Here is a 23,932-nt window from a genome sequence, read left to right on the forward strand (position 1 = left end):
GTCAATAATTTGGAGTCACTCAGAGATTGATGATGGCTTCATGCTCCGTATACAACCATGCACACCCAACATCCATCCTGCATAATGTAATACTTGAAGCTCGGCCAACTAGCCCAGCATTTAACTTTCCCTTTCCCTTGTCTCTCTCTTCCATAAAGCGAACTGTGTTTGCTTTCGTTTCTTTTTCCTTCTGCTGTTGCTCCTTCGAACTGGACTGTTTTTCTCTTCTGCCTTTTTTCTGAACCAGGTTGGACAGAGATGCTGACATCAGAGCCCAAAGAATATGAAGACGAGAGGAAAGAAGAAAAGAGAAAGCCATGCTCCACCGTAGAGGTAAATCTCCACGGGCCACACGGCACTGTCCACAATATCCTGGCTTCGTGTGTCTCGATTTGCCATCTTGCCTGCCGTTTGATTCGTTCCAGAAAACACCATCGATCTTTGACCTGTTTCGTCTCACGACTGGGGGAGTTGACGCAAAAAAAAAAAAAAGGAATAAAGGCCCACGTCAGGGAACGAAAGGAAAAGGCACCATTCAGCTTCCAATAAGGGACGACCAGGAAGACCGAGATTGGCGCTTAGTTAAGCTTGCCCTGCTCCTTTTTTACGTTCTCGCTCGACCACCCATCGCCCCTATATGACAGAGAACTCGTACATATATACGCAACCGTTGTCAAGAAATCCTGATTCAGCCGAAACATCCCTGGGTGGAGAAGCAGCCTGTCTTCTATATGATGTGGACACGGCTAGTTTCATCATAGGGCCAACATGCCCTCGAACCCCATTGGCTGTGCTAGATTAGGTAACACTCATAGTCGACCACCGCAAACTTCGGTGCACAAGCTACGATAACATACTCCGTATACGGGAGCACCATGTAGGGGCTCAAAAAGAGACAAGGAAAAAAGAAAAGAAAGAAGAGGAAAAAGAACGAAGACAGAGAACAGAGCGAGCAGGCCGAGCAGAGAGGGATATGTGCATGATTAGCGCCCTTCTGAGCGAAAGGAGAAAGGGGGTAACGATCGTTTTTCGTTCTCTGGCTGCTCTCTTTTTTTTTTTTACTATGCAGCCACTGCATTGACCCGCCGTCTCTCCCTTTTGGACCAGGGAGGGATAACAGCCGGGGACTCATAGGACGGAAAAAGGCAGAAGATGAAGAAGTAGCAGCGGCAGCAGAGGGCAGTCAGCGAAAGGAGAGAGAGAGAGTGTGTGTGGAAGACCCACGCCCGGGCTTGCTTCCCAGCTGCAGTGCAATTTCATTCGCGCTGTCTTGCTCTTGCGAGGATGGCTGGCACAGACTAGCCATTGGCGGGCGCCTTGCAGCTTTGCTTTTTCCTGTTATACATCTCCATCTTCTTCTTCCCTCTTCTTCCTTTTTCCCGTCGTTTCTTTTTCCTTCTGGTTTCTTTTTCTTTTGCAACAGGTGTGACCCATGGACCATCTGGCAGTGGCGTTCCCTTTCGCTCGTCCCCCATGGAGCCTGGTCCGCCTTGTTTCTTACGGAGCTAAGCTGCGTGAAGGACCGACTCTGCGCCAATCATGCCCCATCTCCATCTTTAATCCGAAGCCGCTTGCGGTACCCTCAGATAGAGGTATTTCCCGCCACCACCTGCCTGCCTGCCTCCCCCCAGCCAGCGATAGGGAGAGAGTTGTGTGGTGTGTGAGAGATGAGCGAGCAGTGACGATTCAACACTAACCCTGGGAGGCCCGCTGCTCCCTCTCGGCATTTCTATCTTCCTCCGATATATGTACCTATCCATGCTCGGACACACTCATCATCATATTCATCTATATCCTTCCCGTCTCGCCCTTCACTTCGTCCATTTCCTCTCCCCTTGCACGTTCCTTTTCCTGTTTTCAAACTCTTTGATCACGGTCCTTTTAAACCCAAATCTTCGTCTCTCACCCCATCACTCCTCTCCCGGCTCTGGATCTGGCTCTTCCTATTTCTCCCCCCTTCTACGACTGTCATCATCGCCCTAGTGCTTTACTTGGCCAGCTCCTTCCGGTCCATATCGCCTCCGCTTCGCCTTGATTTAAAAATACCCGTCTCTGCCGTTTTACCCTTTTTCGCCTCATCCACCAGTTCTGGACCTCCAAGCCAACCATCCACCAGGGACCTTAAACCTTCTCAAGCAAAACCATACTTAGCCGCAGAGATATATATCACCTTTCATTCTTTTTGTTTCGTGCCTTATATTACTCTGCCCTTCTACCTACCCTACCTTCCCTCTCAAGATTGATAACGGGCCAGATGGACTCCTGAGCCATAGGAACATCCCCCACCCTCTTACTCTCTCTTTTAATATACATCCTTTTTTCTCTGCTGGAGTTATCGACAAAAGGGTTCATTTACTTGTTTTCTTGGAAGCTTTTATTTTGGACCACATTGCCAGCAACTGGACTTTGGAATACCCCCGTCTACCTTCTCCTTATTGCCATCCATCAACCACTTCATACGTCCACAACGTCCTTCGCCCCTTCGAGGTACAACAGGCCATGCATCTCCCAACTCCACCACAGTCTCCTCAACCAATCTCCTATTGCGATGCTCCAGAGGATAAGCTTGGGCTACTCCTAGCCAATCGACTAGAGCTCACCGGCATACTCGGGGTAGGTGCTTATGGAGTGGTATACTCTGCAATCGATATTCAGACAAATATTCCCTATGCTGTCAAGGCACTGAACAAGGCCGGCTTGGATCCCAGACAGCGAAAGTTCCAACAACGGGAAATCAAATTACATCATATGGCCAGCCATCATCCCAACGTTGTTTCTTTGGTCCGCATCATGGATTCTCATGATTGTACTTTTGTTGTGATCGAGTTCTGTCCAGAGGGCGATCTATTTTCCAATATCACCGAACGAGGCCACTTCGTAGGAAATGATTTCCTAGCAAAGAGGGCCTTCCTCCAGATTTTGGATGCCGTTGAATTCTGCCACAGTATAGGGATCTATCATCGGGACCTGAAGCCAGAAAACATCTTGGTGTCTGACCGCGGCATGAACGTTAAACTTGCAGACTTCGGCCTCGCGACCACAGATGCCTATACGTCCGACTTTGGCTGCGGCTCCACATTCTACATGTCTCCTGGTATGTATTCACCTCGTAATTGGGTTTATAAGTCATTTTTATTAACAGTCAGAATAGAGTGCCAACAATCTACCCCAGCTGCTTATGCTTCTGCCCCCAACGACGTTTGGAGCCTTGGAGTTATCCTAGTAAACCTATCTTGCGGTCGTAACCCCTGGAAACGAGCCTCTCCAGAGGACGCTACCTTTTTGGCCTACCTGAAGAACCCACAGTTCCTAAGGACAATCCTCCCACTATCCGTGGAACTCAATGCCATCCTACGACGCATCTTTGAATGTGATCCTCAAAAGAGAATCACAATCCCAGAGCTGCGCAAACTGATCCTGGAATGTCCAAGGTTTACTGTCCGCCCATCGGCCCCAGTCCTCACACCAGTGGTCACTCCTCCAACGCAGAGCTTGCAGTGCCTTAAGGAGCCAGTGGAATTTGTGCCATTCAACAACACTTACCCTCCATCCCCACCAGCAGCTGAACTCATCGAACCACAATACTCAAGCTCAGCTGTTTCTGACACCTCCTTGTCTGACGACGACTCCATCTCCTCATGCTCTTCCACCGAGTCAACGAGCAACTTCCAACACCGATTTGTCCCTGCTGTTATTCCACCCAACTTCTGGGGCTCTTTTATTCCTATCAACCACCCTGGGCAGAAGTTGACCGCCCGACATAGGCCTTTGGAACAACCGATGCCTATCACCGTTCAATCTTAATCTCGTCAGGATTTCGATTTTTAATTTACGCCAACGAATCTCCTTGCAATTATTCTTTCTCAGTTTTGGAATATACGTTTCTTAACCAGTTTAATATTCATCCGATGGAACCCTCCCAACAAGACCACGGAGTTTTTCTTTTACGGACGGAGCCCTTTCTACTTTGTTTTCATTACTGCGGTTTCCGGATTGGATTTTAGCTGACAAGCGGCCACTCCCTCTACCCAGAGAACAAAAATATTACGCTCCCGGAAAATGTTTCTTCAATTTCTGCTCATTCCAGCTAGCGTTTGACGAATTTCATGGGCATCACTTCTCCATTTCAACACTTGTCTTGATACAATCGCTACTTTGCCTTTCTCCTTTCCCTACATAATATATCCATCTTGTGGAGGCTGATCTTTTTTTTATTTTTTTCTCTTTGGCAGCCTATCCATTTTCGTGTCACTTGTATTACGTTCAACAATACGGCTTGTCTTGGTTTTTTTTTATTTGGGACGGACGAAAATGACGAAATAACTGTTCTGGCGTTTTTCATGTTGAAATCCCCGAAGCGGATCTGTTCTTGGTTGTTTCTTTTGGGGGCGTTTTCTTTCAAATACTTATCCGGGAGGCGGAATACTCTTTTGTGTGTACTCATGCGGGTTGTTTTAAGATGCATCTGGAGGCCTACTCACTTTTTTGGTTGCCTTTTTTCTCCCCTTACCATTTACCAATAGAGGTTTATTTGCGGGTGTGTGCCTTTTTTTGCGTTTTGATGGGATGATGAAATTCTCGCTTTCGAAACTGATACCCAGAATTTATATGTTCAACAAAAAACCCTTATTTTACTCATCTTTGCACCACGGGAACTACCCGTGAAGCGGAAGGAAGATCTGTGGGATGAGCGAGCAATTAAATACATATACGTTCCTCATTCCCCCTAATGTATATAATGGACAGTCAATATAAATACTTATAGACTGATCAGCTCCTTGACGATTCTACCTCGCATATGGACAATGGTCGTACTTCCAGACGTAGCACAGCCTTCTGGACGCCTTGGTGTACAGGAGGCTATGATACCTAACGCCTGACTTATATGGCATTTTATGTGGTTCCTCTACTCGTGTACAGTATGGCTGACTATTGCTGACCAACTTGACGCCCGACTTTCCTTCTCGCAGCCTCGCCGTCCCTTTTCTTTTCTCCAGTGCGAGGCAGCCAGCCCCAGGAAGAGAGTTAGTTACGGGATCAGATCAGTCTGTTCGCTGTGCCCCATCCTTTTGCTACTCTTGTGTCTCCGTCTGTCCATCCATTCTCCGTATTCAGATACAGGGGACTCGAGCTCTCTCTAGCGGGATCTATTTCAACACTTCTTCATCAGAATGACATCCCCAAGAGCTAGTTTAGAGAAATAGCCCCATCTGGATCTTCTCCCCTTTTCTTTTTTCTTCGTTTTTATTTTCGACGTGTTCGGGTCCGGGTGTAGTTATGTACCAATTCAATTTCTCCATCTCGGGGCGCTGGACTCCAACCCCTTTTTGGCAAACGAGGACTTTTCATCTTCAAGACGATGCGAGATGTGCAGAGAGAAGTCTCCCGTATAGTACACCTCGTAAAGACTAGTTCGGGGCCATGGTTCCATCCTTCACTAGCGACGACAGATCGACAAGCTGATAGACTGTCCCAGGGAGATCAAGCCACTTGGGCAACGCTCGCCGCTGGCCATCTTCTCTCTGGCACCTTTTGCTGACGCAGGCCAGTTCTCAAACACAGTCAACATAGACGCAGCAGACCTTTGCAGCCAGAGACGGCCTACTATTGACTCGGTTGGTCATCCGTACATTTCCATTGCAGCCAGGCGGGGCGCAACCCCGTTATTTGGTGATTTGGCTTGAAGAAAGATGCAGCCGTGGGGGCGAAGCTCATGCTGTCTCTTCGATCTTCGTTTCTTTTTCGCTCTTCAAGAAGAGACGAAAGGAAGTCTATCCTTGCGGCACAGAGATAGCTAGTTAACGAGTGTACCTAGTAAAGAAGGTTGCTCGATTCTTGATACGTGAGACGTGAGCCCGTACATGGACTGAACGGCTGGTTGATGAAGGGCGCTCGCTCCAAACAACCGCCTCCCGGGCCAGGGGCATTCGTTCAACATGTTGAATAGCTACCATATGCTCTAAGTACGGAGTATATCACGCATAATTTGATTGCATGGCTGGCTCTTGTTTCCCTGCATAGTTCAAGACATTTTATCCTTTTTATGTCCACCTACTGACTTTTTGACATATATCTATATTGGGCAGCCGGCTCACCTTCCAGCAGACGGCATGGATGAATGTATATACATATGCGGATGAAGGGATCACATGGAGTGCACGAAAATCACGCGACGTTTCTCAATACCCCTAGTAAGTAAACCGACGGGGAGATACGCTGGCAGCAGCATAGCAGGGGAGATGAAGTAGAAGGTGCATATTTTTTCTTAATCATCGCTGCCATGACTGTCTGCTGGCTGGTTGCCAGGCAAAAACCAAGGCTGTCACCCTGCCGACTGCCGGCTCAAGGGTTCTTCTGTATCTCCCATCTGACAATGCATCCAGGCGTCCAGCTGCAAGATATCGTGGCTCGTTTGCTGAATCCCCGTCTGCTTTGTGGGGGGCATGGCCTTGGTGCATGATAGACAAGCTGCATAGCTATATGCATCCATACTATTACATGTATGGAGTCCTTCCGTTGCGGATACTTTATCTAAGCCTTTTATTTTAAAGAAAAAAATAATGGAAATACCTGGCGAATAAATAACTACCTAACACCTCTTAAGTTCAAGGCATATCAAGGCCTTCATTTGCCTGCAGTTGAAGTGGTAAGGACAGGAATGTAATATCAAAAAGGTTGATATTCAATACACAGACATATATATATATCCTGTCTATAGCCGAGAGGACTATAAGGGATTCAAAAAGGGAAAATACTCATTCTCGACCTTTCTTACGACCCCTGTCATAAGGCTGCTGGGTTTAGAAAGACAATGAATGCATTTCAACCAGTGAGTTCTTAGGGTGATATCCGTAACCCACCATGGAAATAAATCGGTTGGTCCAAGGTTTAAACATATTTTAAATCATGCAGTTTGCATCTGCCCCCTACAAGAATCCTCGAACTTGCCAGGGGTGATAAACCAATGCGGTTGGAACCCAAATAAGGCTTTTAAGTATACCCAGGGTGGACAAGGAGCAACTGCCGGGGAGATATAGCCGTGGGTAAGAACTTACCATTAGCTTCAGTGATGTGTACATGGAAGGTGCATAAAGCATGGAGTATATTTAGTCAATTAAGCAACAGGGAGAGAAGGAAAAGGGGTGTGCCTTGTTCTATTACTCCGCCTGCCCTTTCCGCCTCTACATATTCCTTCCTCCAGTGACCATTATGGTTTGGCCATTGACATAGCTAAGCAGTGGGCTGCAGACACCGAGAATAGACCTTGCCGCCTCCGTTGCACTCGCCGCTCGTCGAAGGGGAATATCAGCGTAGGCCTCCTCGGACTCCTTGGTCTGAGTAGGCAGCTGAGAGCCGGGAATGCCGAGAGCAACCTTCTCGCCGTCTGGAGTGGTGATGAAGGCCCCAGTCTCCTTTGCCTGAGTCAATCGAGTGAGGACAAATCCAAAGGCGATGGTGTTAGCTCGCACACCGAATTTTGGTCCCCATTCTTTAGCAATGGTTTTGGTCAGGCCGACCATACCTGCCTTTCCAACTGCATAGTTTGCTTGTCCACTGAAGAAGTGTTTGGTTAGATACCATATATTTAACCATCTCCCCTCTTTCAAGTTTCAAGTCAGAGAAACGGGGCAAACGATGATGGGGTGTGACATACGCGTTTCCATGAATCCCGCTGGTACTGCTGATGTTCACGATTATTCTTGGTTCACCATCCTTTACGCGGAAATATGGAGCTGCGGCCTGTACAAGTTTGAAAGGAGCAGTGGCATGAACGGCAATGATGGTGTCCCATTGCTTATCGGTAAGCTATAGTGTGTTTCGTGTTGAAAGTCAGTAACTCCATGCACATCAATATCGAGAATGCCGAAAACGTATACAGTATTGGGGGTATACGGCACCTTGTGGATGACTCCGTCCCAGGTGAATCCAGCGTTGTTTACGAGGATATGGATCTTGCCGTTCCCAAATTCGGCGGCCTTTTGTACGAGTCTCTTCAGGTACGCACCATCCTGGACGTCGCCAGCAACGGCGATTGCTCTGCCCGGGGATGCATCATTGATTGCTTTGGCAACGGCCTCTGCTTTGGCTATATGGTATCATTCAGTCATGAGCTTTCTCTATCTCTCCCAATGTCTACCAGATTGGCCCATAGCATATTCATCCTTTCTAAATAGTTATTGGATAAGATCTTACTGACAGCTGTCAAGGTCAGCAACGACTACTTTGGCGCCCTCGTTGGCGAAAAGCCTAGCAGCCTCCGCTCCTATTCCTTGCCCTGATCCGGTTATAATTGCCACCTGACCGGCGAGCATGCCCTGGGGGTAGTTGAGATGCGCAGAGACCTGGGTCAGACGTTCTTGAGGAGCCATTGCGACTGTTCCGGTTTCCTGGTTGGTGAATTTTAGAGCAAAAGTAGGGATATATGGGTAAGAATAGAAGGTATATTGTAATTGCACGAGGAACAAATGATATATGGGTTCTATAAGAACGAAGTGAGCAGCTCGAAGTGTAAACAATACGAAGATGTAGTCGGCTATCCGGGCATGCGGTGTAAAAGAAGGTGGTTTGTTTGTCTCCAAGCAAGCCAAGAAAGGGGAAATGCCGAGGTCCAGCCAAAGCTGCGACTGGACGAAACACCCGAAAATGCCGAAAGGAGGCATCAGGATTGTCCGTCAATATTACACGAGAGAGCGCCATTGTGCTGATTTGCCAGAGGTAGAGAGACGAGGAAGGCGACTTTGAGTCTGAGTACCAATATTCTATTAATGTTCTATTAATACTTATCGTCTAGTAGCTATAATTTACATAGGTTGGAAGGCGTTTGGAAGGCGCTTGCTGTCTCCTAGGTCAGTCAGCATTGAATCGCTAGGCTGTGTCGGTAATCAAAGGCGTTCAGGAGGCCAGTCAGGTGGGCGCCGGCCGCAAGGACGACTAGGACGTGGAATATCTGATGCGAGTGCCCGATAATGTCGTACTTGCCCGGATGTAGGCACTCGGGTACCCTGGCAGCATATATAGCTGCACCAGTGATATAGAGCACTCCTTGCGTTATCATCCAGTCCAGTCCAATCTGCTGGCGCGCCTGGCTAAATCCAAGCACAACCACACCATGCGTAACAGGAAATATAGCAGAGAGGCCCAAGGCTACGAACATGGCTGCTCGAATAGGCCGGAGGGCCGGTGCACGGAAACGTGGGATTGTCGCAACGGCTGCACATCCAGCTCCTAGGACCACAATCATACCCCAGTACAGTCTCTGGAACTGTGGCATACAGTAAAAGCCATAGTAGATACTGGGTATGAAGCTGCCGGTGATCAGACCTATTATTCCAAGGTAGTCGCATGCGTTACCGATGTAAGCGACCCACGGCGAGTGGTTTGATATCGTATGGTATAGGGCGCTCATCCCGAGACAGAACGCCGCACCAGCGAAGAAACAGCTGAACACGACTATATCCGCCGGAGTTGCTGTGTGGTATCGTGGCGAAAGAGCCTGGTAGAGGATGAACGACATCGGTATGGTAAGGATGGCCGGGAGCAGGTGGGTATAGATGTTGACAGTTTCATTGTGGACGTAGGTCAGCGAGTGAAAGCTCCGCAGGAATGAGGAAGAGGCAGGCCGGTAGCCGGTATGGATGTGTTGGTTATCCTGCAGCCAGTGAGGCAGGGCATCCCAGTGGACAGTAGCTGTCCAGCTCACTTCCTCCTCCACTATCTTGAGCACTTCCACCTGCTGCGCTGCCTCTGTCTCTGCCTCTTCCCTCCTGTAGACAGCGGCGGTTGCAGTGGTGACTGCTCGGCGCTGCAAAACAGACATTTTCTTTCTTCCTTGTTTGTTTTCCTGTCCTTCTCTTCTTCTTCCTCTCACAGAACCCTCTTCTCCTTGACACTGATACCAACAGCCAGCAGTGAACTGTTCAGCGTCTCTTTTATCTCTTTTGCCTTCCTTATCTCAACATCTTTCTCAACATCTCCTTATCACCACGTGAAACCCTGCAAACAGTGCAAACTGGCGGCGCGCTTGAGGTCATCATGGCTGTGGGAGAAAGTCGACGGTAAGCAAGACCAACAACGAGAACGAGGACGAGGACGAGGACGTGGACGAAGAAGTCAGCCAAAGCTGCGGCTTGGGCAGTGAGGTCGCGTCTGTTCACGGCTGGGTGGTTCGAGTGCTCACTCCTTGCTTTGAATCTAGCCCGAGCCATGGAGGGTCCACGGTCGACCAATTCCTCTCCCTCCAGGAAACGACTGAAAGAGCCGGTCCTCGATCCATTAGACCAGGCAGGATTCGTTTCTAAGGGAGATACCGTGTAGGACGCCCCTGGGGAGCGTTTTTTTTTTCGTTCTTCTCCCTTTTTTATTGCGTCGTGGTGGCTAATTGTTCCCTGTTTTGACAGGTTGCTGGACGTGAAGGCGCAGTTTGCATATTACGAGAGAATCATGGAGCGGTACTTGAAATTCTGCAACGACTACTCAAGTGACATTGATGCGGCCTTTGACTCCCTTCCCAAATATCCGTCCGAAGATGCAACTAAGAATCCGCCAGTCGCCAATGCTCCTGTCGCTAATCAAGGGTCTCAATCTGGCCAGACACAAAACAAGTCCACTCGACCTGAGACCTTGGCCGATTCAGCATCAAAGGACCTCAGCGTGCTACTCCTATCACTCCGCAAATTGCGAGAAGGCGTCGTTGCAACCGCGTCCAAGACCCCCTTAGAGTTTGCACAGAAAGTCCACATATTCTGCATTCGAATGGGTATCCTCTCGGGACACCCTCCGTCATATTTTCCTCCGCTGAAGCGTTTGATTGAGGAGCTAAACGAACCGTCGAGCGCTCTGAGTGAATCTGATTTGCACGAGTTTACCTCCTACCTCATTCTCGACTATGCCTGCCGGCGGTTTGACTGGGAGCTTGTGTTTGAACTCCGCACAAAGTCTAGAAACGCCTTTGGATATTATAACCGCACTGTCGATAACGTCATTTCTGCCATTCTCCATGCCAATTGGGTACTCTATTGGAGAGCCGGAAGGAATGTGGATGGGTATACGAGGTCGCTGATGAGCTGGTCTGACCCTTATGTGCGACGGAGAGCTCTCAAGGCTATCGCGAAAACCTACTTGTGGGCGGACATACGGTTTATCATCGAATGTTGTACGGGTTCACCAGACGGCTGCACGTGGGAGGAGTTGGTTGAGATGGAAGGCATCGGATGGAGGAGAGAAGGGGATAGAGCCATAATCCGGATTAGGAAACCCAAGGCCGCGTGAACAAGCACGTACCCAGTTGGCATCCGAGGGCCAAGGGCCATTATCCATTATCGGTGGTGGGAAATGTTCTGCCAAAAGAGACGGTCGCATTGTGAAATTGACCAGCCTGGGAATCAAAGGTATGACAGTTCCAACCCTATAGGCGATAGGTGGTTAACCATACTAGGGTATTGGACTAATGCATGCAAACAGGCCTTCTGAACGAAAGAAATATGATAATTCGACAGTCAACCGATAGAAAGTAAAAATAATAAATGAAAACAAAAATAAAAATATACTCCAATAAGAGATCTAGATCTTAAAGGCGCCGTTTGGTATTTCCCAATTGCGATGCTCTGACTGGGGATGCCCCGCTACCCGTTCTGTTAATGATGCCTTGAGGGCTCCTGAATTCTCCGAGCAAAGTTCGTACACCGTGGCTAAATTAAAAGTGAGGCTTTGAAAAGAGTTGCGGTCATCGACAAGTGACTCCAGGATTTCGCGTGACTTGATAGAAGGAGTTAGCCTCCCTCCAAGCTGGTATAAAAAAGAAACGAAAAAGATAAGGGGATATCTCAGCTATAGGGAAGTTCAGCCTTACCTGTTTTAGGTTCCCAACATACAAAAGGCAGACTGCAAGGTTTTGTTTGATGAGAACCTCATCGTCCGTGCCAGAGTAGGTTTGGAGAATGTCGTTCCAACCGGTAACGGCTTCATCGAATTTACCCTCGGCCATTTTCAATAATGGCTCAACAATGCTGGCTGATAGGCTGGATGCGCCGGAAAATAAGTCCTTCGCGGAATCTACGTCTCCTACCCGTAGGTGCAAAAGCGCTCTCTGTTGCAATCCATGGGGGTTAGTCTTGGATGGTGAAGTCATACTAGCCAGAGACCGGCGAGCAGCTTCCAGGTCACCCATTTCAACCAAAGCATTAACAACACGGATACCCAGATCAGCTAGTCTGTCTTTCCACAAGGCTCTTTCCTCAGGCGCGGCATCAGGGCGTATGATATATCTCCTAGCTTCTAATCCAAGTTCATAAAGTCCGGATATACCTCTCCTGGCATCGCCGAATCCAATACTTTGCAGTCTTACGGCAATAACACGAAGCGGCCAGGGAGCAAGGTGAGTCTTTCCCGGGCTTTCCTGAGAGTTACCAGAATCCTCCTTTGGAAGATCAGGTTTGACGTCTACATAGTAGAATGAAGAATTCAAGTCTTGCAGGGCTTTTGATTCCTGCGCAGCCAGGATGGTATTCCCCGTAAGCTGAAGGCAGGTCAGGCGAGTATACAAGAGGGAAAATATCGTGGAATAATCATTGGAAGCTATCAGGTTGGAGGTCAGGATTGTAGCAGCATAATGCGCTGCAGGAAGGAAATGGCCACTTTTTGATAGATCGTTGAGCTGTTGTAGTGCTGACTCCAATGGCTGGCCCGGCAGAAGGCTTGGGAAGTCTGAACGGAAGGAAAGGGGTATTTCTAACTGCGAGAGAGGGTGGAATATCTCAGGCCGGAGCAGGAAAGAGAAGTTCTGGTTCACCTGGATATGTAGGCTATCCCGGGGTGATGTAATTGAGTCTTTTGTAGGGCGGAGCGGTAAGACACCGCTCTTGGAATCCCGTTTACCTGAGCAGGCAGCCGAAGCTGAAGAAGGGGTATCTAGCCTGTAATAAAATAAATCTATTAGAGAAGCCAAGCAGAGCACTTAGTAAGGTCAGATCATACTCATCTGGGATATCCAACGGCCCCTTTGTTGAGCTGCGCGGCCGAGTAGCTGGGCTATCATGTCAGTATGCTGCTCTAAGTAGACCAAGATGGGCAGACATACCTTTTACAGAGACATTCCGCCGATGCTGTGAACCGGAGGGTTCCATGATGAACACGTAAAGCACACTTACACTGACACACACACACACACACTCTCTCTCTCTCTCTCTCTCTCTTACCAACTATCTGCTGTTCCTCAACCTGCAACAGCTTATATGTCCATCCTCCCAGCACAAACAAGCTAAGATGGAAAGCTTGGACGGAAAAAAGAGGATTTCTGCCAGGCGGTGAGTGCACGGACCACGTGAGCCCCTTGATTACTTCATCAACTTGTTTCTTGGGAGAAAGACATGCAAGCATCAAACAAGCCAGCAAGCCAATCGACAAGCTAGCCACCGAAGATTTGCTTGAAAGACGCTCTTTTCCCACTGCCCTCTTCTGTCTTTCTTTTTATTTCGCCTTGTCTAATAGCGTGATAGCGAGTTCCGCATGCCCGGCCGGGGCCCTCGATATCGACCAACCTTAGAAGCCGTGGACCAAGAAGCCGAATCGCAGTTTGAACAAACACCAATTCCGTCACATTTAAAGATGTCACCTACAAATAAATACTCCGTTATTCTGCCTACCTACAATGAGCGTAAGAATCTTCCAATCATCTGCTGGTTGATTGAGAAGACTTTCCGTGAGAAGTGAGTGTCGACTGTCCCCCCTCTCCCCCTTATCTAGCCCCTCCAGTCTATCGCGCCAATTCTACGTTTAGATTTGATATACTAATGTGAGGATTTTAAAATTATCCAGCAAGCTTAACTGGGAGGTCATTATTGTCGACGATGGTTCCCCCGACGGTACTATCGAGGTTGCAAAGCAGCTCCAGGCTGCCTATGGCGAGCAACACATCGTCTTGAAGCCTCGCGAAGGCAAGCTCGGCCTTGGAACCGCATATGTTCACGGTCTTAAGTTTGCTACCGGAAACTTCATCATCATTATGGATGCCGACTTCAGTCACCACCCCAAATTCATCCCTGAGATGATCAAGATTCAGGAGAGCACCAAGGCCGATATTGTCACTGGAACTAGATATGCCTCGCGTGGAAACCTGCGTGGTGGCGTGTATGGATGGGACCTGATCCGAAAACTTACATCCCGTGGAGCCAACTTGATTGCCGATGTTGCATTGATGCCAGGTGTCAGCGACCTGACCGGTAGTTTCCGTCTCTACAAGAAACCTGTTCTTGAGAAAGTTATCAAGGTTACCGAGAGCAAAGGGTACACCTTCCAGATGGAGATGATGGTTCGTGCAAAGGCAATGGGATACAAAGTTGAAGAATGTCCTATTACCTTTGTCGACCGTGTCTACGGTGAAAGCAAGCTTGGTGGTGAAGAGATCGTTGAATATCTCAAGGGTGTCTTCACACTGTGGCTCAAGGTTTAATGCAACTGAGATGACCTTTCAATTTTTCACCTTTCTTCTTTCTTCTTTTTCAATGGGCCATTTTCCTTCGTGCGCGGCGAAATATGGGGTCATCAGAGGGTCAGGTTACAGGCACAGTTATCAATGGGGGATCGTTGTCCTTTTTTCACTATGAAGTTCTGGCCTGGAATGTTACTAAACTCTTTTAATAACTGCTTTGATATGTCGAAATAGAATACCCAATAAAGCAGATTTAGACTTCTATTATATTCCTAGGCCTTCATGTTGTTTCAATGTTTTTCAAGTCTAGTGAGAAATCCCTGAACTCTCGAGAGCAGGTCCTGTATAGGCTTAACTTGCCATTTCCCTTGTGGAGAGTGTCTTGCTCCAGGGACAACGCCGCAACTCTCGTCCCAGATGGCGGGATTATCACTGCCGGCCTTAGTAGCGGTTTCCCACCTCTTGATTAAACTCTCCATATCCACCCATTCTGGAATATATTCATCAGAACCGCCAGGCAACACAAGGATTGATCCTTTCAAATAGCCACGTTTTCCAATCATACCGAACGTCTCTTGCAGTCTTTTATCTTCAAGATCAGAGCTAAATAGATCATCCTCCAGGGGTGATTCCGGGCTATCTGGGCTGGTTAGGCTCAAAAATCTCTTGCTACTAACCGCAACGTTCGACGGAAACCCAATACGTGACGTCAGAGCAATGGGCAAAATGTAGCCATTATCTTTCTCATTCGGGTTCGACTTCGCAACATCAACCAATTCATAGAAGATTTCGTTTATAACCTCCGCAGAGTCACTGGCGGTTCCGGTCTCGAGAATGGAGAGAGTGGACTCTCTATCGGAGACTGGTGCTTGGAGAATAGCGCCGTCCACTGCTGGCCTTGTCTGCTCTGGAGCCTGAGTGTAGAGATAATGCAAAACATCCTGGCTTCCCGTCGAATGCCCCATTATTGCAATCTTAGCAAGCTCGGATTCACCCTGGTTTTCACGCGCTTTGAGGGCTTTGACGTAGTCGATGCATCGTCCCAGCTCTTCCACATCCTTGTCAAGACTACTCATACCCCATCCGGTATGCGAGGATGAGAGCATGACAAAGAACACGGACCACTTTGTTGATTCAAGAGATCCAGCCAAGTCATTCATAAATGGTACGGTACACAGTCCATCCGAGAGCCCCGCAATCAGAAGCAATGCATGAGGTTTCGCCTTGCTGGCCGTGTCTGATTTATATTCAAAACAATTGAGACCTGCAGACTAAAAATTGACATCAGCTTGCGCCCTAGATATTGAAAGGATAGCTGGTTATCAGAAGTGAGAGTAATATATAGGCCATACATATTGGTGCAAAACACCAACTCTCGCAGCTGTGGGGGGTTCTGCGTCCATTTTCTCGACAACTTATCGTTGATGGTTAATTATTTTCTCGGGCTAAATTTATAGATATTTGCTTTCAATGTGTGTTGTAAGTATCCTTTATATAGTGACATTCAAAGGTTGCTCGTCGCTCTGACGGCACAAGTTGGTGGGATGTCCGTTGCTGCACGGAAGTTCCGCAACCTTAAAGTTAAAAATAACTAGGGATTTTCCTGGAGCGGAAAGCTTAAAATTGGCATATCAGATCCTAATTATCATTCATCTCTAAGTAGTAGCAGAGTCACAGAGGGTTTGTGTGAACATTAGCAATGATGGGGGAGAGAATGGCCAGTACTCCTATATATAATATATATGGTGAAGGAATTCCTATCTACAGCACCGGCACAAAATATACCAGGAGGTAGAAGGTTGTAACCCCGAACTATTCATGCGCCAAATCTTCCACACGGAGCAAACCGCTCCCCATACCGGCACATGCCCACCCAGCACATGATTCGTTTGAATTCCAGGCAATAGCTGTGATGGCAGTTTGTTCTTCATATACAGTCATCATGCCCACCTGGCCTGTTTCCTTGTCTTGTCCCGATGAACCTTTCGCTAGGCTGATTGTCTCTGCCTTGAAACCATCGTAGAATTTAACCACTGGCCCCGGCGTGATGCTGTTATTCTCCCCGTTAATCCACTCCTGCGAAAACCATGTCTGCTGCCACTGTTTTTCCTTTGAATGAATTAGCTTTCGGAGGGGGTTGTTTCCCATCACTGCTCCGCTTGCATTTCCTGCGAGAATGCATGGATGGTGTAAACTCGCAGTTGCTAATGAGGTAATAATACTCCTAGATTTAAGCGCGGCAAGGCTTGAAAAGAAGCGGCGGAGAGGAAGAAGGCGAACAAAATCTCCCTCATCGTTGGTAATAAAAGAACGCAAGAAAGGGGAGTAAATGAGACATTGAGTCCCTACCCTCAACCGGAGGGCATCAGCCACTTCTGCTGCTGGATCTATGAGGGAGACTAGCCGCGTCTGACCACCCATTGACGTTGCTGCGATAATGTAGGGGTAAGTTGGGTAAGCTGAAACAATGTTGAGTACGTAGGTGTCGTGGATAGGGACATATAGATATGGTTCGGGATTGAGGGACGATTCGCTTCTGGTTGACTGGACCAAGCTCCATAATCCAATAAACCCGTTTGCACACCCGATAGCTATATCTGTAGGTGAAAGCCAGGCGAAACAAGTACAAATCGTCGATGGAGGCCTAACTTGAAAAGCAGGGCTTATCAGGCGAACTAATAATATGTTAGACAGGCTTCAAGGAGGAGAGTAACACATGTTATACATACCGTACTTTGTTTCATTATCGCTGTTACTTAAATCCACGTTAAAAACCTTGACTGTCCCGTCACTCCAAAGCCCTGCCAAGAGGGCCGGTTTCGTGGTCTTACTATCAATTTCATCGTTCGAATCACGGTTCACGGAAATAGGGCACCAGCAAAGGCGGTTTATAGTGCCAAACTCGGTGCAGATGACCATATGCAAGGCCGGGTTTTTGTCCATGTTCAGCCTGCGGAGTCTAGCACCTGACTCCCTGGCTTCAAATCTCCAGATCTGGATTGCAGAAGGATACGGTGGCGATGGTGTGAACGCAGGGGCACCTTTGATAGTTCCGTCATCAAACTGTGCCTTCTGGTAGTCAAAGATGGGAGCTACAATGGCTAGGTATTGGGAGCTTCCGTTGAAATTGGGGGCCCAACTGAGGCATTGAATTCTATTTCCGAGGTTCACAATCCACCCTTCCCTTACTTTAACCTGGTTGGGCACAGATGTACTTCCTTCATTTGCCTGTAGGCTGGATGCTTCTTCCACTTCCTGTTTTAAGGCAATGGATTCTGTAGAAGGCCATGCTGAAGAGAAATCAAATGATTGACCACGTCCTATCAAGTATGCAGTTTGAGCATCTGATGGGCCGATCAACACAGTTGTCTTCGGTATATCGTGGCTGGGCAGATAGGTATTGGCGACACTTTCGGTGATAGTTGACATTTGCTGCTTCCCACGAAATCGAGATCCTATATCATTATAAAACCAATCCCATCCAGTAGTAGTCTCGCGGATATTCATGTCCCTGTCAACACCAAATATGTCCTTACTCCCACGCGGATTCCAGCCAATGCACCTCTGAAGGCTTTCTCTGCTTGGAAAAGTCAAGTCTAAATCTCCTGACCAACAGTCTCTAGTATGTATTATGGGTAGTATATCTTGGTCCCCAGATCCGAACGTTAGTCTCAGTTGAAGAGTCTTAGAGGAATGATTAGACGGCTTTAGCAGGCCGCGTGAATACGTTTGGGTATTTGGTTGGTCTGGCTTTTGTGCTGAGGCCACGTTTTTGCTGGTTAGCAGTATATCCGAAAATAGAACTGAGGCAATGCTAGGAGCTCAACGCGTGTAGGTTGAAATGGCGTAGCCCCAATATAAAACTTAAAGGAAATATCATCAGTGGTGACCTACGCCGATCTGGGTTCCTTCCCGTCTTCTTCCGCCGTTTATTAATACCCTCATCTGTTTCATATTCTTCTTCGGAAACTTCAGATGCTGGGGATTCTGCAACGACCTCGTCTTCATAGTCTGGGTCCGGCCTAGGACTTGTGCCGTTGGCGTCGGTAGCGACAACCTGTTGCCCGGTTGCACTCATTGCACTCATGCTCTAGGCTGGGTATCATGCCTTTTCTCCTGCGTCAATTTACCGTGGTATATAACAATATAGACTGGCGGGAGTATTCCCACTGTACTGAGGCTCAAATGGTTCAATGAAAATGTGTAAATGTTTAGTTAATCAGTTAACTACCAAATGCGAAGTAGCAACATCAATATTACATAATCACGAATTCGACATTTGATGGATGTATGTGGATTAAACAAACCCAGAGCCATCTGTATATGTGGGAGTAAGAGTAAAACATAGTAAGAGCTTTCAATGTAGAATGATTTTAAGTCATATTAAATTTTATGTTTCTCATCAGTAGTGTAATGGCTGGCACATTGTCATCTAATACATTATAAAAACCCCAGGATACAATTTAGCAACCTCAAAATAACTCCAGTCAATGCATGTGTGTAAAACGCTTCAAGTATTAGTACCGCTCGAAAGCAGCATGTCGCCCTAATAATCTATGTGGTGGTATGATCCCCGCAGGAACCAGGCTTCTAGAATGGAATAGCGTATCCTCAATGCTGCATGGTGGAATGGGGAGTTCAGGCACCAGCATGGGAGATGAGTGAGGGCATATAAAATGTCATAGAGGTAGTGCTGGTGGCTGAACCCGTTGGAAGAGGCATATGAGAGGATATTGGCGGGACGGTCGTTGTAGGAGCAGTTGAGGATTGCGTTGGCACATAGGTAGGCTTGGTTGATGTGCCAGGGGTCGTAGCCGTAGGCATAGAAGATGTGGTTGTTGTGGTAACATGACGCGACGATGTAGTGGTAGATGTCGATGTTGGAGAGCTTGACGTCGGAGCTGATGTGTTTGGAGTGGATGTTGACGTGCTTGGCGCAGGAGTAGTTGTTGTTATGGTTGTTTTGTGTGTAGTCGGTGATGGAGAGGTACAAGATGTCGTCGAGGCGACAGTTGTGGTTGTGGTCGTCGAAATGGGTGGCCGTATAGTGTGGGTTATCGTTGCCGTATGGGTGACTGGAGGTAGAGTCGACCCAGGTTTATCAACAGTGACTGTTGCGTGTACATCTGTTGTAGGTGTTTCAGGCCCTCCGTCAACTTGGACGACCGAGTAAGGTACTCCCCGGGGTAGACGGGGTATCAACGGCAGCGAGCTCGATAGGTGAGCGAGCAATGCGGCCGATACCAAGGCCTTATTGAACTTAAGCAGCATATTTATGGTATGCTTTGGCCAAATTGAGGGTGTGGTTCTCAAGCTATACTTCTGTATCTCGAAGAATGATAGGTGGTATTAGGAGGTTTTATAATTCTATCAGCCAGATGCCTTTAAATAGCTTCTTGGATGTCGTTAGGAGGAACTTCATGAAAACAGGATATCATCGGCGGAAAGACTACAAAGAAAGGAAATGTCATAAAAAAAACCAAGTGTCACTTCACTTCTGCTTTCGAGGAGAATAAAGTCCGGAAGCCCTTGGTTTTGTGCATCTCGCCATGAAGAAATGCGGTGGTTGGGATCCCCAGCCACCAGCTTTCTCCAGATGAACCACTGGAATCTTCCGCCCGGAAGCCGTAACCATGATTTCAGTCTGACAAATTAAGAGCATGGAGCATACTCAGCCCCTTGTCATGCGGGTAATCTTCAGCCATGTACTCCGTATCACCGGCCAGCCCTCCGCACTGTATCTCCGGAGCGACTTTTGAAGATGCCCCAAAGCAAGTAGATCCGGGGAGTTGACAGGAGTCGCTATTTATTGTCTAAAAGCGGCGGGTAAAAGGAGACGCAATCTATGACTAAGCTAAAACAGCATTAGATTCATCCCTTCCTGATCTAGCGCCATGGCTTCCTGTTTCGGCTTAGCGTTGTTTAGCTCATCTTGGGCAAGAGACTCCAACTCGGCCGTTGGAGGATGCTTTTGACGACAGCCAGCTTGTTTGATATAGATATGAGCTTTTCTCCTGCTAACTGCGTCCTAGTGATCTCTAACTGATTATTCGTTATCTATTTCCTCTTCAAGGTGGTATACACTTTGCGCACTTAACACCGGATTCGAGATCGGAGACCTTCTGCGGCCCACGATGGCCAGTGCCCCCCATGTCCCAGAAGACCAGAGTCGCCTCCTGGAAGAGGCCCTTGGGGTGGTACGACAGCAGTCGCATATGATGCGAAGATGCTTGGAAACACCTGGAAAGTTGATGGATGCATTGAAATGCGGGTGAGTCCGGGAGGCCGGTCAACCTCTATACTAGGCTGACGCAATATTTGATTGCTATATTGGCACATCCCTTGGACATTGTACAATTGCTAACATGCGCTTTTTAACCATCAATGGTAGATCTACTCTAGTAGCCGAGCTTCGGACACCCACATTGGGACCAAAGCAATACTATGAATTGTATATGTCGGTATTCGATGCGCTTCGTCATTTGTCGGACTACCTTCGAGAGTCTCATCCGGTGAACCACTTGGCGGATTTATATGAACTAGTTCAGTATGCCGGAAACATAGTTCCCCGCCTCTATCTTATGATTACCGTGGGTACGGTGTACATGTCCATTCCAGATGCTCCGGTTAAGGAAATTATGAAGGATATGATGGAAATGAGTAGGGGTGTACAACATCCAATCCGTGGACTATTCTTGAGATATTATCTCTCTGACCAGGCGCGGGATTATCTACCCATGGGATCTGGTGATGGACCCCAAGGCAACCTCCAGGATTCAACCAACTTTGTTTTAACCAATTTCGTGGAAATGAACAAACTATGGGTACGGTTACAGCACCAAGGCCACTCCCGGGAAAGAGAGAAGCGAACGCAGGAGAGAAAAGAACTGGAACTTCTTGTTGGAAGCAACCTTGTTCGTCTAAGCCAGCTGGTTGACCTAGAGGCATACAAATCAGTCATACTGCAACCTCTCCTGGAGCAGGTAGTTCAGTGCCGAGATGTTCTTGCGCAGGAGTACTTACTGGAAGGTAATTTTTGAGCATTGTTCCATTTCTGCTGGACCTCTGCTAACAAATTTTTACAGTGATAACCAAGGTATTCCCGGATGAATACCATCTACACACGTTGGACTCAATGTTATCTGCTATCGCAAGATTGAACCCGCATGTTGACATGAAGAAAATTGTTATTGGTCTCATGGATAGGCTTTCAACTTATGCAACTCGTGGCTCCGAAAAGAGCGATGACCCCGAAGTGAGAAAGAAGGCTGAGGAAGAGGCAACGGTAAGACTATTGGAAAACCTCCAACTTTCAAAGGAAAGCGGTGAAGTTCCTCCAACCTCAGACGAACAGAAACCAGCAAATAAAGAAAATGGAAATCAGCAATCGGAAAACAGTATTAATAAGCCTAGTGAAGGGGAAACTGGCAAAGATACTGAACCAGCAACTGTGGAAGGCCAGCAAGAAGCCCATGAGGAAACGTCCTTTCTGCCAGGGAATGTTAAACTTTATGAAATTTTCTACGACCAAGTGCTTAATCTAGTTAAGACTCGAGGAATTCCCATCCAAGATACCATTGCCCTTTTGGTTTCGTTGACGAACCTTGCCTTGTGAGTCAAAATATACTGGTGACTTCCCCAGAGTAATGCTGACGACCGTATAGAAACATATATCCAGACCGACTAGGTATTTATCTATCATCACGGCCTTTTTATAATGATGTGCTAACCACTAGAAGAATATGTTGATCAAGTGCTCCAGTACGCCACAAAGACCGCAACCGAACACTCTGATAGCGCGGACTTCCATTCTGCGCCTGCGCAGTCAAGTATATTAAACCTTCTACTTGCTCCTCTTCAGTCATATGTTTCTATATTCACCGCGCTATCTCTTCCGAACTATATCCCTTTCTTCGCTGCACAATCGTACTCTACCCGACGAGCAGTTGCCGGAGAAGTCGCACGGAATATTCTGCGAAATAGAATATTTATCGCTTCACCTGAGAACCTGGATAACGTCCTCCAGGTTCTACGAGTTTTGATTAGGGAAGGGATGCAACAACCAGCTGGCTACCCAGGTGCTCAAAGTCAACGACGTGGAGGTGAAACCGAGGAGACCATCGAAGAGCAAGGGTGGCTGGCGCGAATAGTCCATTTGGTTCAAGGGCAGGACAACGATACACAACTCAAGGTAAGCTCTACTTATTTAGCAGTCAACATTCTTACAACGGGCTAATTATTTTTAAAGCTATTACAAGCATTGCGGACAGCTTATTTGGATGGTAATGAGCGTATAAGATATACCACCCCATCAATAATAACATCATCCATTAAGCTGGCTCGCAAGTACAAGGCCCGAGAGCACTTTGATGATAATTGGCAATCTCAGTCATCTGCACTCTTTAGGTTTATGCATCAGTGTATTAGCAGTCTGTACCAGCGTGTGAACTCTGGTTGTGCTGATCTTGCATTACGCCTTTTTGTACTTTGTGGGCAAACAGCAGATGAAACTGGCTTTGAAGAAGTCAGCTATGAATTCTTCGCACAGGCTTTTACCGTCTACGAGGATTCTATTAGCGATTCGAGAGCGCAATTCCAAGCTGTATGTATCATTTCAAGTGCATTGCACGGGTGCAGGAACTTTGGAAGAGAAAACTATGATACTCTCATCACCAAGGCTGCTCTTCATGGTAGCAAGCTCCTGAAGAAGCCGGATCAGTGCCGTGCCGTATATTTGGCAAGTCATCTTTGGTGGGTTGTTGAAAACCCACAGAAGGAGGGAGATGAACCCAACATTGTGAGTCTCTCCTTATTCAAACCAATCGCATATATTTCGTTTATAATTAACGTTTCTAATCTTACAGGTTTATCGCGATGGCAAACGTGTCCTTGAATGTCTTCAGCGAGCGCTTCGCGTGGCAGACGCTTGCATGGACACTGCTGTATCAGTTGAACTTTTCATCGAGATATTGAACCGCTACGTTTACTATTTCGACCAGCAAAACGAGACAGTGACGACAAAATATCTCAACGGCCTTATTGAGCTCATATATTCTAATCTCCAGTCAAATCAGACCGAAGGGGTTCCAAGTTCCAGCCTGGAAAGCCCTAGACGCCATTTTGAACGAACTTTGGATTATATCAAATCTAGAGGGTGGGAAGGAGTTGTGACGGAGCCACCGAGGCAGTAAATGAACCGAGACGCTAGGAGAAGGTGATGATACGATATAATATAATTTCCTGTTTCTCCCACTGTTCTCTACCACTGTAGCCCAGTGTATAATGCAACAGTAATTCGTTTAATAGATTTACTATGTTCCTTCTTCGGGTAGGCTAGTTCCTCCTGCTTCAGCTATTTGTCCCTGGTTCCTGGATATTTGTGTACGCTACGGGAAGACTTCAAGTGCTGCTGTTACAATATCAAAGAGAGTGTTCTCTAATTGAGAAGGGGGCGGTAACTGAATTTCATTGCTGAAACGCCTCATGCATCTGATTATTCATCATAAG

General features: G+C 47.4%; 11 protein-coding genes across 11 annotated transcripts; 5 read left to right on the forward strand and 6 right to left on the reverse strand.

Annotated features, from left to right (window-relative positions):
- Positions 1-1,432: 1,432 nt before the first annotated feature.
- MGYG_01202 (hypothetical protein) lies at positions 1,433-1,807 on the forward strand (the record flags this gene model as incomplete). Its single annotated transcript, XM_003177070.1, has 1 exon — positions 1,433-1,807. The coding sequence occupies one exon, from the start codon at positions 1,433-1,435 to the stop codon at positions 1,694-1,696; it is 264 nt and encodes an 87-aa protein (XP_003177118.1). The 3' UTR covers positions 1,697-1,807.
- Positions 1,808-2,499: 692 nt separating this feature from the next.
- On the forward strand, positions 2,500-3,804 carry MGYG_01203 (serine/threonine protein kinase; the record flags this gene model as incomplete). Its single annotated transcript, XM_003177071.1, has 2 exons — positions 2,500-3,094; positions 3,152-3,804. 2 exons carry the CDS (start codon positions 2,500-2,502, stop codon positions 3,802-3,804), a joined length of 1,248 nt encoding a protein of 415 aa, XP_003177119.1.
- Positions 3,805-7,181: 3,377 nt separating this feature from the next.
- Positions 7,182-8,369, reverse strand: MGYG_01204 (3-oxoacyl-[acyl-carrier-protein] reductase; the record flags this gene model as incomplete). The annotated part of the gene is made up of 4 exons (XM_003177072.1): positions 7,182-7,554; positions 7,655-7,806; positions 7,899-8,086; positions 8,198-8,369. The coding sequence occupies 4 exons, from the start codon at positions 8,367-8,369 to the stop codon at positions 7,182-7,184; spliced, it is 885 nt and encodes a 294-aa protein (XP_003177120.1).
- A 482-nt stretch (positions 8,370-8,851) lies between these two features.
- On the reverse strand, positions 8,852-9,817 carry MGYG_01205 (adiponectin receptor protein 1; the record flags this gene model as incomplete). Its single annotated transcript, XM_003177073.1, has 1 exon — positions 8,852-9,817. One exon carries the CDS (start codon positions 9,815-9,817, stop codon positions 8,852-8,854), a length of 966 nt encoding a protein of 321 aa, XP_003177121.1.
- A 386-nt stretch (positions 9,818-10,203) lies between these two features.
- Positions 10,204-11,268, forward strand: MGYG_01206 (hypothetical protein; the record flags this gene model as incomplete). Its single annotated transcript, XM_003177074.1, has 2 exons — positions 10,204-10,310; positions 10,398-11,268. 2 exons carry the CDS (start codon positions 10,204-10,206, stop codon positions 11,266-11,268), a joined length of 978 nt encoding a protein of 325 aa, XP_003177122.1.
- Positions 11,269-11,559: 291 nt separating this feature from the next.
- On the reverse strand, positions 11,560-13,121 carry MGYG_01207 (hypothetical protein; the record flags this gene model as incomplete). Its single annotated transcript, XM_003177075.1, has 4 exons — positions 11,560-11,754; positions 11,849-12,911; positions 12,973-13,021; positions 13,076-13,121. The coding sequence occupies 4 exons, from the start codon at positions 13,119-13,121 to the stop codon at positions 11,560-11,562; spliced, it is 1,353 nt and encodes a 450-aa protein (XP_003177123.1).
- A 382-nt stretch (positions 13,122-13,503) lies between these two features.
- On the forward strand, positions 13,504-14,446 carry MGYG_01208 (dolichol-phosphate mannosyltransferase; the record flags this gene model as incomplete). Its single annotated transcript, XM_003177076.1, has 2 exons — positions 13,504-13,703; positions 13,813-14,446. The coding sequence occupies 2 exons, from the start codon at positions 13,504-13,506 to the stop codon at positions 14,444-14,446; spliced, it is 834 nt and encodes a 277-aa protein (XP_003177124.1).
- A 269-nt stretch (positions 14,447-14,715) lies between these two features.
- MGYG_01209 (dolichol-phosphate mannosyltransferase) lies at positions 14,716-15,828 on the reverse strand (the record flags this gene model as incomplete). Its single annotated transcript, XM_003177077.1, has 2 exons — positions 14,716-15,696; positions 15,778-15,828. 2 exons carry the CDS (start codon positions 15,826-15,828, stop codon positions 14,716-14,718), a joined length of 1,032 nt encoding a protein of 343 aa, XP_003177125.1.
- Positions 15,829-16,237: 409 nt separating this feature from the next.
- MGYG_01210 (hypothetical protein) lies at positions 16,238-18,512 on the reverse strand (the record flags this gene model as incomplete). The annotated part of the gene is made up of 3 exons (XM_003177078.1): positions 16,238-17,100; positions 17,155-18,183; positions 18,320-18,512. The coding sequence occupies 3 exons, from the start codon at positions 18,510-18,512 to the stop codon at positions 16,238-16,240; spliced, it is 2,085 nt and encodes a 694-aa protein (XP_003177126.1).
- A 551-nt stretch (positions 18,513-19,063) lies between these two features.
- On the reverse strand, positions 19,064-19,696 carry MGYG_01211 (hypothetical protein; the record flags this gene model as incomplete). Its single annotated transcript, XM_003177079.1, has 1 exon — positions 19,064-19,696. The coding sequence occupies one exon, from the start codon at positions 19,694-19,696 to the stop codon at positions 19,064-19,066; it is 633 nt and encodes a 210-aa protein (XP_003177127.1).
- An 863-nt stretch (positions 19,697-20,559) lies between these two features.
- Positions 20,560-23,616, forward strand: MGYG_01212 (vacuolar protein sorting-associated protein 35; the record flags this gene model as incomplete). Its single annotated transcript, XM_003177080.1, has 7 exons — positions 20,560-20,696; positions 20,817-21,454; positions 21,511-22,036; positions 22,090-22,112; positions 22,162-22,616; positions 22,674-23,222; positions 23,290-23,616. The coding sequence occupies 7 exons, from the start codon at positions 20,560-20,562 to the stop codon at positions 23,614-23,616; spliced, it is 2,655 nt and encodes an 884-aa protein (XP_003177128.1).
- Positions 23,617-23,932: the final 316 nt, after the last annotated feature.

The sequence above is a fragment of the Nannizzia gypsea genome, genomic scaffold (assembly GCF_000150975.2).
Source record: "Nannizzia gypsea CBS 118893 supercont1.1 genomic scaffold, whole genome shotgun sequence".
In the NCBI taxonomy this organism is placed as follows: domain Eukaryota; kingdom Fungi; phylum Ascomycota; class Eurotiomycetes; order Onygenales; family Arthrodermataceae; genus Nannizzia; species Nannizzia gypsea.